The sequence below is a fragment of the Panulirus ornatus genome, chromosome 59 (assembly GCF_036320965.1).
Source record: "Panulirus ornatus isolate Po-2019 chromosome 59, ASM3632096v1, whole genome shotgun sequence".
Lineage (NCBI taxonomy): Eukaryota > Metazoa > Arthropoda > Malacostraca > Decapoda > Palinuridae > Panulirus > Panulirus ornatus.
In genome coordinates, this window is record NC_092282.1 from 10791487 (window position 1) to 10808986 (window position 17500).

The window sequence follows — 17500 nt, forward strand, 5'->3', positions numbered from 1 at the left end:
GAAATCCTGGGCGGACCCGAGAAGTACATGACTGTGGGCAGCTCCCTGAGGCTGGTGTGCGTCCTCAGGGATAACACCCAACCCCCGACCTACGTCTTCTGGTACCACGACCACCACATGATCAACTACGACGCTACCAGGGAGGTACGTTGGAGAGAGGGAGTATATACTACGACGCTACAAGGGAGGTACGTTAGAGGGGGTGTATATACACACACACCTCTCCATGGAAGGAAGAGTGTTGGGAGTGGGTGGGGTGTATATATCTCAAGCCCACTAACTGCCCAACTACTGTACAACCTCATCGGCTGAGAGGTATTGAGGGGTGTATGCCACGAAGGAGGGGGAAGGGGTAACCACCACGACCCCCTTATGATTCATTGACCATTAATTACCACGTAGGGTTACGCATGGGGAGTGTATCAAACTACCACAGGGGGTAACACGTAAATGAATAAATAAATCCCACTGGGAAGGTAATTTTTAGGATGACCTGACTTTCGTTATACATAACCACTTCCTTCACGGTCAGCACCACCACCTGAAGGGAGAGGATGAGGTGTCCTTAGTCATTTCAATCCCGCAGACTGCTGCCTACGCCGCCATGTATTTTTTTTTTTTTTTAATTCATTGGTGTGGTGCAGTGTGGCGGTTGGGAGGGAGGAGGAGGAGGGGCCTAAGGTGTCGTCCGCCGCCAGACGTAGCGCCCGTCACGCTATCATAATGTTATTACCTCGCCCACCTCAGTCCTCTAATGGCTGTGCCGTCTTTGTTCTTTATTCATAATGAACATTGCAGGCTGCGTTTCCATTAGCAACGTCAGAGGGAGGGATTATGTCAGTACGATGGATTTCAAAAGATCAGAGCGACATGGTCGCCTGGCAGCGCGGCGTAAACACCCGCTCCTCTGACATCTCTACCTCGCGCCAGGCATCACACACACACACACACACACACATATTTCTCGTCAAATCTCTTGATTATCACATAATGATGAGGATGATGATGTAGTTTAAAGGTGTCACATTTCTGGGAAGAGTTTGAGTCTAGATTGAGAAAGGCGTAAGGCGAAGAGACAATTAATATTAGGCTTCAGCAGACATCCCACTTTGATTGTACACAAGATCCTCGGTATCGTTGGAACATTGACGCTTTTTCTAACGACGCAAACGTCTAAGATTCTTCTCATAACGACGCAAACTTCATAAAGTCTTCCTTTCCTAATTCCCCTCAGGTGGATAGTGGGATGGTAGTCAGCCACCGACCAGGGAGGTATATTACCGGTACCACACAACCTATAGGTATATGAAAGGTTGGTGATGGCTGCTAGAATGAACCTGCACTTCAGTGGCTGTCAAGTTTCATTCCTATGGTCCAGGTTGCTGTCTTTTCTTTCTTCCTCACCCACACGTTGACTGCAGGCATTAGATCCATAAATATGCAGTCTCTCCCTTTCACATATAACCCTTTGACAAAACATGATTCGTTTTCCATAACTTAGTGTTTTCCTGTGGGGAGCACTACGCGCTAGCCCAGCCTTTTGGCAAAATCTGGTCCTGGAAGTATTCTTGAGTAAGTACTTTGCATCTGTCTCTCTATAACTAAATTCCCTATACTTTTTTAAGGTACTTTTTCTGAATATTTGATAAAACCTGTAACGCGAACCTGAAATAGATATTTAAAAGTTTTTTTTTGTTTACGTTCTACTGTCCCTTTATGGTATTTTTTTTTAATTCAGATGTTTGTGCTGGCCCATTGTACTTCCACTTATCAAAAATTTAATTAGAGGCAACTCAAAGAATTTCTTAATTAGAAAGAGATTCTCAGATATTTTCACCTACGGTGAAATATTAAAGGCAGATTATTATTTCGACATAATACTCTTAACAGATAGATGTTGCTATGGCGACGACTGGTGGTAACATTATATTACCAAAAGGTGATTTGGTGGTTTGGGGTCTGTCGTCTGCCAGGGTCATTAAGGCTCGCTCAACCTGAGGGGTACACATCCACCAACAGAATAATCCTTAACACCTTCTTCAGGTGTTAAGGTAAAATTTGAAGACCACATAACGTTGTTACCTTGAGTAGCGATATAGTGTGTGTCTGTGTGTGCCTTTGTGTGTGTGTGTGTGTGTGTGTGTGTGTGTGTGTCAAGATTTGCCACGACTAGGTAGGCTTGGAACGGTCTCTTGTTAATGACAGCTCATTCTCGGGCGTGCTTGTACTGGCACAGGTCGGGGAGAGGGAGGTATGCTCAAAGTGCCATTATCGGCACAGGGCGGCTAACGTGTCACTCCGGTCCAGTAGACTCTGTGTGTTGTGTACAATGTGTTTGATTGCTTCTTCCCATGTGGATTCAGATCATGTCCACGCAAAGCACCTGGGTACTTGTGGTGCATTTGATAGTATATTACACTTGAGGATCTGGGACTGGTGTGGTCCCAGAGCAACAGTTCACACTAGGTTCACAGCCATTGGGAATCCTTTCTTCTCAGTGGTTCACAGTCATTGGGAATCCTTTCTTCTCAGTGGTTCACAGCCAATGGGAATCCTTTCTTCTCAGTGGTTCACAGTCATTGGGAATCCTTCCTTCTCAGTGGTTCACAGCCAATGGGAATCACTTCTCAACGGTCCACAGCCAATGGGAATCCTTCCTTCTCTGTTGAGATCGAATTAAAAAGAAAAATCTCGTAAAATCTAATTAAAACCTTTCCTCTCATTGCCCCTCAAATTGCTTTTTTAATTACTCATTAGAGAGCTGCTGGTCTCACAAAGGGTGTTTGGTGTCGGAGATCAGAAGCCCGTATTCATAACGAATTTACCGCAGCACCTACAGGTACAGACGCACGCAAAATGGACCGATTTGTTATTTACGTAACGAAAATATATCGAACAGAAGACCATTGAAAAAGAAAAAAAAAAAGATAAACAGAGTTTGATGAAGGAAAAGTTCTATAAGTTACCGAAGTCATTTCGCCCACCGTAAAAGTTTGGAAAAGAGTTACTCAAGGCAATTATTCCATAGGCATCAGACGAAAGAAAAGTTAATTAACCTCATTGAAGGCCAAGCTTGAGGGTGATCAAGTCATATTACCGCGGCACTAGTTGCTTGATTAGGTTAAGTAATTAGGCTATCTATTAGACAGCGACTCTCTCTCTCTCTCTCTCTCTCTCTCTCTCTCTCTCTCTCTCTCTCTCTCTCTCTCTCTCTGCAAAGAAGATGGTGTCAATAAACACTGTCCAAAATGCCTTTTCGAATTCTTCACTGACATACATTATGTATACACTATTGACATACATAACCAGATAGCTAATAGAATTTTGGTGATTAATGCCCAAAGTTTCAACATTTGGAGAGGATTTGAAGTAGTAGTTGTAGCAGCAGTTGCAGTAGTAGTTACAGTAGTTGTAGGAGCAGCAATCGTAGCATACTTGGAATTCGTAGAAAGACAACCTAAAACTCACAGCAGCACTCGGTAACATGACACTGGATACCAAGCCTACTGCAAAATGGTCGTAGATCGTATTTCCATAGTGGACCGTAAAGCGGAAGATATATAGCAATTGAAAGACTAAACACTGATGGTTGGCCGTGTGACGGTGAATAGTGACTAGATACACGTAAACCCGAATCACAATTAACGTAAAAGGGACGAATTATCTTAAGAAATTGTATAAGATTTTCGAAAGTTCATTTATAGTTAGGAGATAGTATCAAGCGCTGTTAAGACTCGGAAATGCAGATGATTAAACCAATTTAAGTATATAGTTGGATTGATGCGTAGTTTGGTTTATGTTGGGTCAAATGAAGTTTGGACCATAGCCGAGCAGTTAGCGTTCCCAGCTACCACTCAAAAGGTCCCGGGTTCGAGTCCTTGCTGTTGGAGGGCATCACGTGTTCCATGAAAGTGCGCGTTCGTATGCGTGTTTGTTCACTTGAGTATTCTTGGCTAAATAGGAGGACGAATCTATCGACCGTATGAGTTGGCAACAATGCATGGGTGTCTTCCTGGTTTTGTATGGCGGCCTATGGCCACAACTGTTAGTTCTTGGTGATGTATGCCTGTTGTTCGTGCATCTCGACTCGTGTCTGTCTATAGATCCTCTGTAATATATGATATAAAGAGACATATAATATGTCGGTCGGTGGTCGCAAGGTCCAGCCCAGTAAAATTCCCCGCTTCCAGGATGCGTCTAAGGTTAAAATTTCTGCTACATCTTTTCGCTACTCTATACAAATCTTCTTCAGTTTCCCCCTTCTCGAAATTCATAGCCCAGTTGTCTGTTTTGAATATAACGATTTCTTCTTTATCTTCCTGAATCTCATGATTAGCCTAGTAACAGTAAAAGAAGGATATAAGGAAATGATTTAGGGCAATATAGAATAGTTCCCCCTATGACCGTTTTCTATTAACTTTTTTTTATTTCGTTTTCCTTTTCCTTAACTTGAGAAAGGTTGTCTTCCTTCCCCCAGGTCCGGGTGGAGAATAACGGTGGGCTTAGCGTCCTGTTCCTGAGCAACGTACGGCCGGCCGACTCCGGCAACTACACCTGCGCGCCTTCCAACGCCAAACCTGCGCGGATCCAGATACACGTCCTGAAGGGTGAGTGTTGCCCTGGGTCTTGCAGGAGGGAGGGAGAAATGTATAAAAACTTGACTGTTTGAGGCGAATCGTTTCGAATTTACACTGACGGCCATATCAACCCTGGCAGTTGATATGGTGTAAGACCCAGATCACAGGATCATGATGTAATAGTGTTTTGTTTTGACGTATGGTAGAATTTTAGGGGGCTTATGACCTTACGAGTATTTCACAACTCTTACATCTGGTGAGGTATACGACCACACTCGTAGTTCCATGATAATTCGTAGACCTAAATCACTACGAGGGGCTCATGTAAGGCCATCAAATTCGTTGGTTTGTAGACCTATCGACGTTGAAGGCCGTGAAGAGAATCCATTTCCTTGATCTTCAGTCAAGTGTTACAGAATGTTTACACACGTCCCAGTGGCTGAGTGTGGCTGGTGAATATCCTGATGTTGAAGACAAGCGAGAGTCGTAAGAATCCTTGACTGGATCTGCCTTCACAATCTGTTCAGGTTGGGAGGTCTATCCGCCAGGAACCTCACACACACACACACACACACACACACACACACACACACACACACACACACACACACACACACACTGCTAGAGATACTGCTTAACGACGGAGACTCCCGCCACAACAACAGGGGCGTAGAACCAGAGACAAAGAAACGGTACACACAGCCTTGAAGAACTCTGGCCCCAACACCTGTGAGGGTAAGGTCGTTGTCTATATTGGCGTAACCCAGTGTCTCCTGACCACAAAGCAGTGACAAAGTGAGTGTCAACAGTGAGGACGAAGTAAAGCTCATATCTGTTGCAACAGTGCCCCCAAAGCAGTGTCAACAGTGAGGACGAAGTGAAGCTCATATCTGTTACAACAGTGCCAGTGTCAGCAACCTGATTATGAACTGTAACGTGAGCTAGGACACCTCCCCCCCCTCCACACACACACACACACACACACACACACACACACACACACACACACAGAGGAGAACCAATGTGATCGGGATATAAGTCACGACCAGTTGAAGGTTGTAGGTCATGGCTAGTTGAAGGTTGTAGGTCATGGCCATTGTAGGTCATGGCTAGTTGAAGGTTGTAGGTCATGGCTAGTTGAAGGTTGTAGGTCATGGCTAGTTGAAGGTTGTAGGTCATGGCCATTGTAGGTCATGGCTAGTTGAAGGTTGTAGGTCATGGCTAGTTGAAGGTTGTAGGTCATGGCTAGTTGAAGGTTGTAGGTCACGGACCAGTTGAAGGCTGTAGGTCACGGACCAGTTGAAGAAGGTTGTAGGTCTCACAACAGATAACGTTAGTTTTTCCATAACCTTCATTCTCTAGGAGACACGCGCATCCCCTAAGGGTAGGTGCAGCTGAGCATGAGTCGCTCCATTAATACACAGGGAATTATAGTGAAACACGACCTGACGCACGTCACAATCCTAAAACTCCCATCAAAACACCAGGAAGTTTTAAGGATCATCGCAGCTCTTCTTGAAATGAGAATTTCCACTTTCCCTCAATACACAGTTGAGGTCATGCTTTACTCTCAGCCTTGACAGCCAGCCAGTCAGCCAGCAGCAGCTCCTCCCGTGTCAAGGATAGACACATCTCTCAAACCATTAGGAAGACACCACCATCATCAACCTGGGCTTACATTCGCTATCCAGTTCGACTAAGGGCATACATACACCTCGCCTTGAAGATGGGAGATACGTGGCCTCTGGTATTGCAGAACGATGTCATCTGTTCATTGTTGTGAACTTTCACAAGGAACGGATCTTGGTCGCCTTCCAGTCTGCCATAGGATATGAAAGTAAACATAAGAAGGTCGGAGCAAACATATATAAGAAGCTTGTTGATGCTAGATCTGTTCTAGTCTTGAACAAGACGTGAGAGTGAATGTACTGATATATATATATATATATATATATATATATATATATATATATATATATATATATATATATATATATATTCATATAAACATTTTCCTCTTAGCTGTTGGACTCTGCACTCTCTGATATAGTCACTCTTTTAAAACAAACCGACATCCTCCCTCACGTATTTCTGCCAGTCTTTCCCCCGGACGCACTCGTTACGAGCAGCGTTCAATAGACCATCAAAGTGTGTGTGTGTCTCCCACGCGTGGCGTGAGGTGATGACGGGAGGTCGTGGCGTCGTGTATAAGGTCAGGGCGTAGCCGCCAAATGCCGTGGACAATGTGTAGGTCGGGGGGGCGGCCCCCCTTAATGTCAGACGCTGGTATTTAGGTAGTTTTTTTTTTTGTGGTCTTTTTAAGACCTCACCTACGCCGTCGTTTATTTTGAGGTTACACTCCTTCGTCGTCTCCTGGTGGGGAAGTTGAAGTCATCCCCGGTATCCTACGTTGTCAAAACCCTTCAAATAGTGTTCTGAAGTCATTCCCGTTCATGTCGTAGTCTTTCCAAGCTGAACGTTCAACACAGGCAATGTAGTTTGTGGTCAGTTCCCTCAGACTAAAGGGAAGAATGGTCGTGTTTCAAAGATGGTGGCTGACCTTAAATCCCCCGAGGACGAAGGAGCAGTCTTCTAAGAAGGACAGTGACGACCCTTGGGTAAGGAGGCCAGAGAGACCATGCTCGTTCTGTGTCATGGTCGTCCCTTCGTAGTCAGGGTCCCGTAGGTTGTGACTCTGGGGTGGGCGGGGGCTAGGTGCTGGGGGAAGGGCCCCTTGGCTGAGCCCCAGGGAGAGGAGGGCGTGGCGGTGTGTAGGAGGTGAGAACGATGGGTCAGGATTGGAGAGCCTTTGCCCCCACAACCACAGGAACTGTGGCGTCAATGGGGGGGTCATATTTTCGTACGACAGCCTTTTAAATCAAAAAAGGCTATATTCTTATACTAGCCTTTTTATGAGGGATAGCCTCACTCGAGTCCTTACATGGAATAAAGTCTCTCAAGCCTTTTAATGGCGTGTGATTTCAATCTGGTCGTCTGCAACAACAGCTCGAGGAGTAGATTCGCGCCACCCGACTTTCACACAAGCTTGGCCGGAGTCTGCATGCCAAAGGCAGGCGACTATTTTTGTTTTTGTCTTCAGCAGACCATTGATGTACGGGTGAAACCATTAATGTACGGGTGAAACCATTAATGTACGGGTGAAACCATTAATGTACGGGTGAAACCATTAATGTACGAGTGAAACCATTAATGTACGAGTGAAACCATTAATGTACGAGTGAAACCATTAATGTACGAGTGAAACCATTAATGTACGAGTGAAACCATTAATGAACGAGTGAAACCATTAATGTACGAGTGAGACCATTAATGTACGACTTAATGTACGAGTGAGACCATTAATGAACGAGTGAAACCATTAACGTACGAGTGAAATCATTAATGTACGAGTGAAGGCTATCCCAGTGAGCGAGGCTACAGATGCTATACGATGACCTTGAAGCTGTGACACTTCCCCTTCCTCACCCCGAGTAGTTAAATGTAACGTGAACTGTTGGTGGGAAAATCCCGCCACCTCCTCTCGTTGACCAATTTGAGCACGGCGGTACGGACCCTTGAGCTCGATGGTACGGCCATTGAGCACGGCAGTGCGACCCTTGAGCACCGTCTCTCTCTCTCTCTCTCTCTCTCTCTCTCTGGTGGCAGCTTCCGGCCCACAGACAGCTGGTGGCAGCTTCCAACCGTCAGACAGCTGGTGGCAAACGCAGGGGGCCGCCGGGGCGGGCGGGAGCCGGAGGTGGGGAGGGTGTCAAAACATTGGTCATATGGTTACTGTATATCATCTTTACGACGTAGCAAAACCAGACCTGATGTAAGGTAATTCTAACTTCACGTAATATAATCTAAATGTAACCTAATCTAATATGATCTAAATGTAACCTAATCTAAACGTAACCTAATCTAATATAATCTAAATGTAACCTAATTTAGTATAATCTAAATGTATCGTAATGTAATATAGTCTAAATCTAACCTGATCTAATATAATCTAAATCTAACCTAATCATAACCTGACTTTATGTGAACTAAACCTGTCCTAACCTAACTTAACAAAACCTAACTTAATACAATCTAATGTAACCAAACCTAATGTAATCTAAATCTAACCTCCCCCCCTCCCCCACACCCCCACCCTCCCGTTAACCTAACTTCGCTTTAATAATGTTGCAGGAAGCCGACCTCCCCCACCCCCCACCACCACCACCTCTGTTTGCCTTGGCTTCGTAATAACTCAGTTTGGATGTGCCTCGCCAACAACCGATATTCACACCTCTCTTTCCATACCGTATTTATGAGGTCTTTTGATCATTGGGCTGCATTCGTAGGTGGTCAGATTGCATGGTTGATGATATCTCGCGCCAATCTTTCCTCACTCGTGAATAAGGAGGCGTGGATCGAATCACGAAACCTGGTCCTCATTGTAGGTTATTGTTGGTGAGTTATTGTCGTATTGTCACTATCATTGAAGTCCTCGGTTAGGGGGGGAACGGCGACGCGCTACGACCCTCGAGCACGAAGGTACGACCTGCTGAGCGCGACGGAGCGACCTTGGAACACGTAGGTCCGGTCCTTGAGCACGACGGAACGAATTTGAGGGATGGTGGTATACGTTTGGACCTGACCATCATGGATTAGATGAAATGTCAGGTCGTTTGATTACTCAAGAGGTCGTACCGTCGTGTTCAAGGGTCGAACCGTTGTGTTCAAGGGTCGAACCGTCGTGCCCAAGGGTCGAACCGTCATGCCCAAGGGTCTAACCGTCGTGTTCAAGGGTCGAACCGTCGTGTTTGAGTCGAACCGTCGTGCCCAAGGGTTGAACCGTCGTGTTCAAGGGTCGAACCATTATGCCCAAGAGTCGAACCCTCGTGTTCTAGGGTCGAACCCTCGTGCCCAAGGGTCGAACCGTCATGCCCAAGGGTCTAACCGTCGTGTTCAAGGGTCGAACCGTCGTGTTTGAGTCGAACCGTCGTGCCCAAGGGTTGAACCGTCGTGTTCAAGGGTCGAACCATTATGCCCAAGAGTCGAACCCTCGTGTTCTAGGGTCGAACCCTCGTGCCCAAGGGTCGAACCGTCGTGTTCAAGGGTTGATGCGTATATACACATCCGACCAAACAAGACACACGTATATTCTAACCTTTCTGTGGCTTATTCTCTTGTGTTCCTGCTTGATGAATATTGAAAGTTCATTCAGAAAGAGCAGTGAATCCACGAGAGGAAGGCTCTTTCCATTAAGACTTTATTCGTGAATGAAATATGAAGTCAAGCAGAGAGAGAGAGAGACACACACACACACACACACACACACACAGAAATATAAAGGATCCTTAAATCATTTGTCTGGTTACATTTTTTTGGCTTTTCGTGTTTCGCCAGAGGTGTTGACAGTCATACCTTCTAGTCTTCATTTCCAGAGGCATGATCTATGGTCACATCTGTATTCACTTCATCGGGATGATAGAATATCTATAGAAAACTGGATTGCATGTGAGGCTGTCATATCCTAGGTGGGATTTAGCCATCTAGCCAACAAAAAGCGCATGTAAGAAGGGCATAGAGAGTAATTCAACCCTAACTTTCCCCTCACACAAGTTCCCGACTGGATAAGTAAACAAACCCAGCTCACACAAGGCCATTCAACCATCAGTAGACACACATCCTCGCCAACCTCATTTACCCGAAAGCAAACTAAGCAAACAAGAGAATTTACACGATGGATCTCACAAGCAGACAACTCCGGCGAACATCGGAAGAAAAAAAAAACAAAGGAAAATCACGCCATCCTAACTCCACATAGGAATCGCATCTAACCCACATTAACGAATCTCTTTTGTCAAGGAAGACATGAACATACTCATGAAACGTGACTCGGTAATTAGTGACAAGCCAACCACACAGCGACACAGGACTCATAAAAACACTTAAGCAAAATCCGCCCTGACACAACTTACTCACCCACCCATCCCTCACTTCCTTGTGACTGTCACAACGCTGTGAAAACCCTGAGGAACTTCCCATGTGACGGGTCTTCACAACACTTCAAATTTCCACATGAAACACCTCGGTTCAGTGACAGACTAAATGCCCTTAGGAAATTTACCAGAGCACCAGTTTTGAACCAGAAAGAAATTCCTTGATATTTCCAACGAACATTATAACCACTCCGCTTTATATAAACTATGCCTCATCTGCCTGGTCATTCATCCCATCGAAAGTAAATGTAGCAAAGCAACAAACCACACGAAACAGAGCACCCAGAACAATCACTGGCAGCTTAGCAAAACATAAACTTTGAACGCTCGAAATGCGAAACGAAAATACTTCAGTCTTACCTCAATGTGCTTAGCGCTCACTTCATTGCAGTAGCATTTGGCTTTTATTATCCAACGTACTCCATAAACAACCGCCAGCCTTCACGTAGAAATGAAAAAAGCTTACCCCTCCATCACCCTCCAACGTCCTAATCTTACATATATCCTCCCTCTCCTCCATCAGACACGGCAATGAGGACACTTACACAAACTAATGAAGTCATACCTTGACAAGCGCCCTCCCAACCCAAGGTTTATTAAAGATCAGTAAACCAGACGTACATTAACCTGAAACTGCAGTGCTCAGGCATGTACGAGTCACACTTTTCTCATTTCCATTCTGGACACACTACCCATCCCTCCCTTGTATTGAAGATGTAGCTTCCATATTGTAAGACACTGAAAACATCCCTCAATTGTCCCGCACTCACATTAAGGACGGACACACAACATCATTACGCGTTTTTTTACCTGTGTTCCCGCTTGGCGTGTAACGTTTCCTGAGCGCGTCGTAAAGTATGTAACAATACGTACTTCCACTCGGATGGAAGTACGTTGATATATGTACGATGTTCGCGCCTGGCGATTTCAGTCAGTGCGTACGATCGCACATTTCGAAGTACGTCAATACAGCAGGCGACGTTTTATATTCTCTGATTGCTGGCTTCTATGAAGTATATTGTGTGTAATATTATTCTTGGTGCCTGAAATTATCACATCGAATGATTAAATCTTTTATTTTCTATTCTTTTGGTACAATAAATGAATAATTTTTTTAGTGTATCTTTTTTTTTTACTGTTATGTTATTAGCATTACTCTTAAGAATTCATTTAAAATATTTGAATTATATTTACATGTATATTTCAGTGGTAGTCACTATAGATTTTCTTTCCTTTATTTCATTTATTCATAATTCCTACAGAAACTGATTAATAATAAGGTAATGACGTGCCATGATTTTCTTGGTTCGCACATCTTACGTTTTATCATCGTCTACGCAAATTTCTTATTATAGATAATACGACTTATTGTCACGTGTTACTTTGCTATCATTGGTAATATTGCATAGCTCAGCTGTTGATACATTTCCTCCTTTCCATCTGTGTATATATATATATATATATATATATATATATATATATATATATATATATATATATATATATATTGCTTTCATTTTTAGCTTTGTTTTGTAGCGTATTTCTCAAAAACAACTTAACTGTGGGGGAAAAAAGAGCCAGTTATTCTCTCTCTCTCTCTCTCTCTCTCTCTCTCTCTCTCTCTCTCTCTCTCTCTCTCTCTCTCTCTCTCTCTCTCTCTCTCGGTCTTTCCATCTGTCTCGCAGATGAGTAATAGGGGACTACAGAGCACCAGGTGTCAGACGTCTTCACCTAGGCTCAGTTTGAGTCTTTATTTCTTCAGTCTCCCGTTGAACTTCGTGTGCATTTTTGCTGGTAAAGAAAAAGAGAATTTTGTCTTAATCTTTTTCAGTATTAGTAATTTTTTTTTCTCTCTCTTTAAGATTACTTGTTTCTTTGATGTTCACTATTTTTTTTTTCTTCACAGTTCTGTTTCATAATCATGCAGATTTATGTTTACGTGTCAAGTGACTGATTATCATATGTGCTTACCCGAAATTTAGAAGATTATATAGACATGAAAAATTCCCCACATGAAAAAATTCCCCTGATCTAATGTTCTTTGATATAATTAGTTAGGTGACTCCTACCTGGGAAAGGAAGGATTCGCAGGCATACACACGCTAATGGGTACGTAAGGTCTGATGGCAAGGGGTCCACAAGATATTCGGGTCATTTCATCAGTGTGCTTTGAAGATGTGATGTTTGCTGGGGGACGGATGTAGAAGTGAACTTTTCATTCCTGTATGAAGGTCGGTAAGGGGTTTAGAAGTGGCTCAGATGGGAAGGGGTTCAGTACACAGCTGCAGAGAATTAGATGGCAAACATTGTTGTTCACGTATTGTATCTGAACTGGTATGTATTTTGTAGGGAATGCTATTGTGTTTCACCGTGGAGGTATTTGTGGGTTTTGGATCGCTAAGCAGGCATTGATTCCTCAGCATGCCTGGTTTTGTGTTATTTATAGTTTTATATTTTGCTCCCGGGCGTATGAATTGACCACGAAGGCGTAAAGCGTAGTTCAGAGCGTAGCTGGTCCATTGTTTATTAAGGACACAAAAGAGAATCTTTTTTTTTTTATGTCTGAAATTGTTTGGCATTGGGAGGGGAAAGGGGGTAATAGTTTAGTTATGGCCTTTGTGTTGATAATTATAGACGGTGGGAAATTAGTGGCGTTCGTGGCACGTGTCTTGTCGTAATTGATGTCCAGTACGGTTGGTGTTGTATTAAGTAGGCGTGGTTCACCATCCTGGGTAATAAATATGTGGGAACACATGTGAGGGTGACTGAATTTCTGTGGGGATTCAGGTATTTTTGTGTGTGTTTTGTGCCAGCCAGTGTTTCTGATTGCGTGAGGCAGTGTTGTGTGTCAGGTGTTGCTCATGTACAGGTCGGGGGTGTAGCAGGTTCTGAGGACCTACGTCTACAGGGGTGACCTGACCTCCGCCACCTGCATGAAGTGACACTTTCCGAGGGAAGACTCGCTCTTTGGGTGTGGCTGTATCACTAGGAGGGCGGTACCCTCAGAGGGCTCGTAGCTTTAAAGGAGTCTACACTCTCCTGTTACTGGACGAAGCGCAGCCATAGTCCTGTGTGGTGATGATGATGATGATGCTATATTTGTGTGTGTGTGTGTGTGTGTGTATGTGTGTGTATGTGTGTGAAGGAATATTATTATCCCACTGGAAGACAAAAGATAAGCATTACTGTGAGGGAAATATTAATATGGTGTGGTGCAGAGTTCAGATAATTACGGTTTCCACCCGCTCAGCGAGAGGTCCTCAGTGGAGCGGCCGTGCAACGACCGTACACTTGTTACGGCCTGAATGTTGATGTATTGACGATGGCCAGCGAAGAGGGTGGGTGGGAGGTGGGTCGAGTCGAGCGTTCCTGCTGTGGGTGGGTGATGTGTAGCAGCAGCAGCAGCAGAGCAGCCTCTCTCTCTCTCTCTCTCTCTCTCTCTCTCTCTCTCTCTCTCTCTCTCTCTCTCTCTCCACCACCACCGAAGCTCTGAGTACTTGCCCCGCGCCCTCCTCCCCTTTCCCCTCTCGTCCCTCTTTGTGCGACTGTTTCCAACCGTATGGCAACGCCCCAGCAGCGGGACGCCCTAAGAGGAGGAGGAGGAGGAGGAGGGGAAGCTACTGCTCCTGCTGGTACAGGCCACATACTCTCCAACCCCCCCGCACCACACCACGCCACCACCACGCCGTCATAACATTGTCTTTGGCGCGGGTCGCGTCTCCCGCGCCACCCGACGTTCCCTGTGTTGCGCGACTCATGTCGTCTCGCCCACTCAGCCAACGCCTCGTATTGCTGTCATCAGAGGTGGTCATGTGTGCCATTATGTGTGGCGAAATGGTTTCCCTATCATGTAGCTAGGCAAGGTTGGAATATATATATATATATATATATATATATATATATATATATATATATATATATATATATATATATATGTGTGTGTGTGTGTGTGTGTGTGTGTGTGTATCAGGTATTATCAACAATAGCCGTGATCCTGCCATCACACTTGTGCCCACTAATAGCGGCGATTTACATATTTTATTGCTGACATTGTTCACCTCTATGGCCACTGACTCTCTCTCTCTCTCTCTCTCTCTCTCTCTCTCTCTCTCTCTCTCTCTCTCTCTCTCTCTCTCTCTCTCTCTCTCCAGGGTTTGTAAGTGGCAGCACTTACACCCTTCTTCTCACCCCCCCCACCAGGTGTGTGTGTGTGTGTGTTTATTTGTTTGTGTGTGCGTATGTGTATGTGTGTTTGTTTGTTTGTTTGTGTGTGTGTGTGTGTGTGCGCGCGCGCGCGCGAAACGTATCGCGTCCAAGTAGACAAACGTGTGCAGATCGTGTTTTGAACATCATCATTACTTCAGCTGTATTACGGCAGTATGACGGAGCCGGGTAGCCCAGATGATCAACCCGGCCACCAGGTGTTCCACATGAGTCAGTAAGTCTACGTCTCTAAGCCTGTGGCTCGGATAATAGAGCGACACTGGTCGTTAACGTATTTAGTCACTTATGGATATTCCCAGTTCTCTCGAGCCTCCCTACGCGTCTCACAATGATCTCTTGTGTGTCAGTGTTTGTGACAGGCAGGTAGGGCTGTGCCCTCTGACAATATAGAGCTATACCCTAGCAAAATAGAGCTATATAGGGCTATACCCTAGCAAAGTAGAGCTATATAGAGCTATACCTTAGCAAAAAAAAAAGCTATATCCTAGCCATGAGGGCTATACTTTAGCAGTATAGGGCTATATCCTATCAAAATAAGCTATATCCTAGCAATAAGGGCAAAAAAAAGCTGTATCCTAGCCATGAGGGCTATGCTTTAGCAGTATAGGGCTATATCCTAACAATAAGGGCAAAAAAAAAGCTGTATCCTAGCCATGAAGCTATACTTTAGCAGTATAGGGCTATATCCTAGCAAAATAAGCTGTATCCTAGCAATAAGGGCTACGCCTTAACAGTATATGGCTATACCCTTCGCAGTAAGGGGGGCTCTCCCCTAACATTATCAGGGCTACCCTCGTACTGTAGGGCTAAAAACCCTTAATAACGACACAGAACTACCCTGACTTACAATACCATTACCCCACCCCATCACCCACCTCCTCCCTCCTCTCCCTCCCTCTCTCTCCCTCACTCCTGTCTCTCCTAGACGTACATTTCCCCAGCCATGAGGTTGGACCTACCCCTGATTGGACATGGCCCCGTACTGCCTCAGGTCTCACTCAATATAGAGTAAAATCAAAAGAAAAGAAAGAGGAAGAGACAGAATTCCCTGGCTGTAGAGAAAGCATACACGTATAGGTTCGGCCGACCATTCACTATAGTGGGTGACGTTATCTGAATGAAACTAGAGAGGTTCATTTTTCTCCTCTCCCAAAGCGATAACGTGGTGTTCTGAATGGCTGGCTAACATCTGGCCCAGAGGGGTCAGCTTGGGGCGAACATCATATCATGTACGTGTGTGTGTGTGTGTGTGTGTGTGTGTGCGTGTGTGTGTGGACCCTTCGTACCATCTCATGATAGCTGTGAATGCAGTGCGGTGGCGAGGAAGGAAGAGATGGAGGGAGGGTGGTGGTTGGCTGGCTGCAGCAGCAGCAGCCTCGCGAAAAGCAAGTTCTGATGGGAAGAACAGATCCCTTCATACGGTAGGGTTTGTGGGGGCTGGCTTGTTGGAGGTGCCCAGCGGCTTTCAGTACGATGGTTCGAACCTCGGCCTTTTTTTTTTTTTTAACTCAGTACGATGGTTCGAACCTCGGCCTTTTTTTTTTTTTTTTTAACTCAGCACGATGGTTCGAACCTCGGCCTTTTTTTTTTTTTTTTTTAACTCAGCACGATGGTTCGAGCCTCGGCCTTTTTTTTTTAAATCAGTACGATGGTTCGAACCTCGGCCTTTTTTTTTTTTTTCTTTTTAACTCAGAGCGGCGGCTCGAACCTGGGACTTTTAACTTGGCCTCTTAAGTGTTCGTCAACATCAAAGGCCATGGTGTCTCGTGTCGTATTCCTCATCCCGTCGTCTCTCTCATTCTCGGTCCTCCTCATAACCTCGTGCCTTTCCTACTGGCCGCCTCCTTGTGGACTCGTCTTGGTGCCTCATTCCTAGCCACACACCTCACTACGCCCTCACCCCTCGGCTCTCCCTCCACGCCTCCCTCTTCCTGTACCTACCTATCAAAGTTCCTCTCCAACAAGCTAGGTTACCCTTATCACCTCAGTCCACCTAACCATATATAATATATATATATATATATATATATATATATATATATATATATATATATATATATATATATATATATATGTATGTATGTATGTATGTATGTATATTCCTATGAGTCCACGGGGAAAATGAAACACGAAAAGTTCCCAAGTGCACTTTCATGTAATAATCACATCATCAGGGGAGACACAAGAGAGAAATATAACAGTCAGTTGATATACATCGAAAAGACGAAGCTAGGACGCCATTTGGTAAACATATATGTAGATAGATAGATAGATAGATAGATAGATATGTGATACAGTCTGGTGTGCGTGGAAGCTTGTGGGTTCGGTGGCCATTATATTCTTTCCCTCCTTGCAATAGATATTATAGTATCGCCGCCATGCTCAGGGGTCGTGCTGCCAGGTTCAAGGGTCGTACTACCATGATCAAGGATCATATACCATACTTGAGTCGTACTACCATGATCAAGGGTCGTACTACCATGATCAAGGATCATATACCATGCTTAAGGGTCGTACTACCATGATGGAGGGTCGTACTACCATGATCAAGGCTCGTACTACCATGATCAAGGCTCGTACTACCATGCTTAAGGGTCGCACTACCATGATCAAGGGTCGTACTACCATGATCAAGGATCATATACCATGCTTAAGGGTCGTACTACCATTATCAAAGGTCGTACTGCCATGATCAAGGGTCGTACTACC

At 44.8% G+C, this 17500-nt stretch overlaps 1 protein-coding gene across 8 annotated transcripts in view; it reads left to right on the forward strand.

Moving 5' to 3' along the window:
- LOC139767286 (uncharacterized) overlaps positions 1 to 17500 on the forward strand; it is a 398565-nt gene that overhangs the window by 364625 nt on the left and 16440 nt on the right. For all 8 annotated transcript variants that reach the window (XM_071696479.1, XM_071696481.1, XM_071696480.1 and 5 more), the window contains 2 exons: positions 1 to 144; positions 4478 to 4607. The exon at positions 1 to 144 is cut by the window's left edge and continues 11 nt beyond it. In XM_071696479.1, the coding sequence (XP_071552580.1) occupies positions 1 to 144; positions 4478 to 4607 (274 nt within the window). The remainder of the gene's footprint in view (positions 145 to 4477; positions 4608 to 17500) is intronic.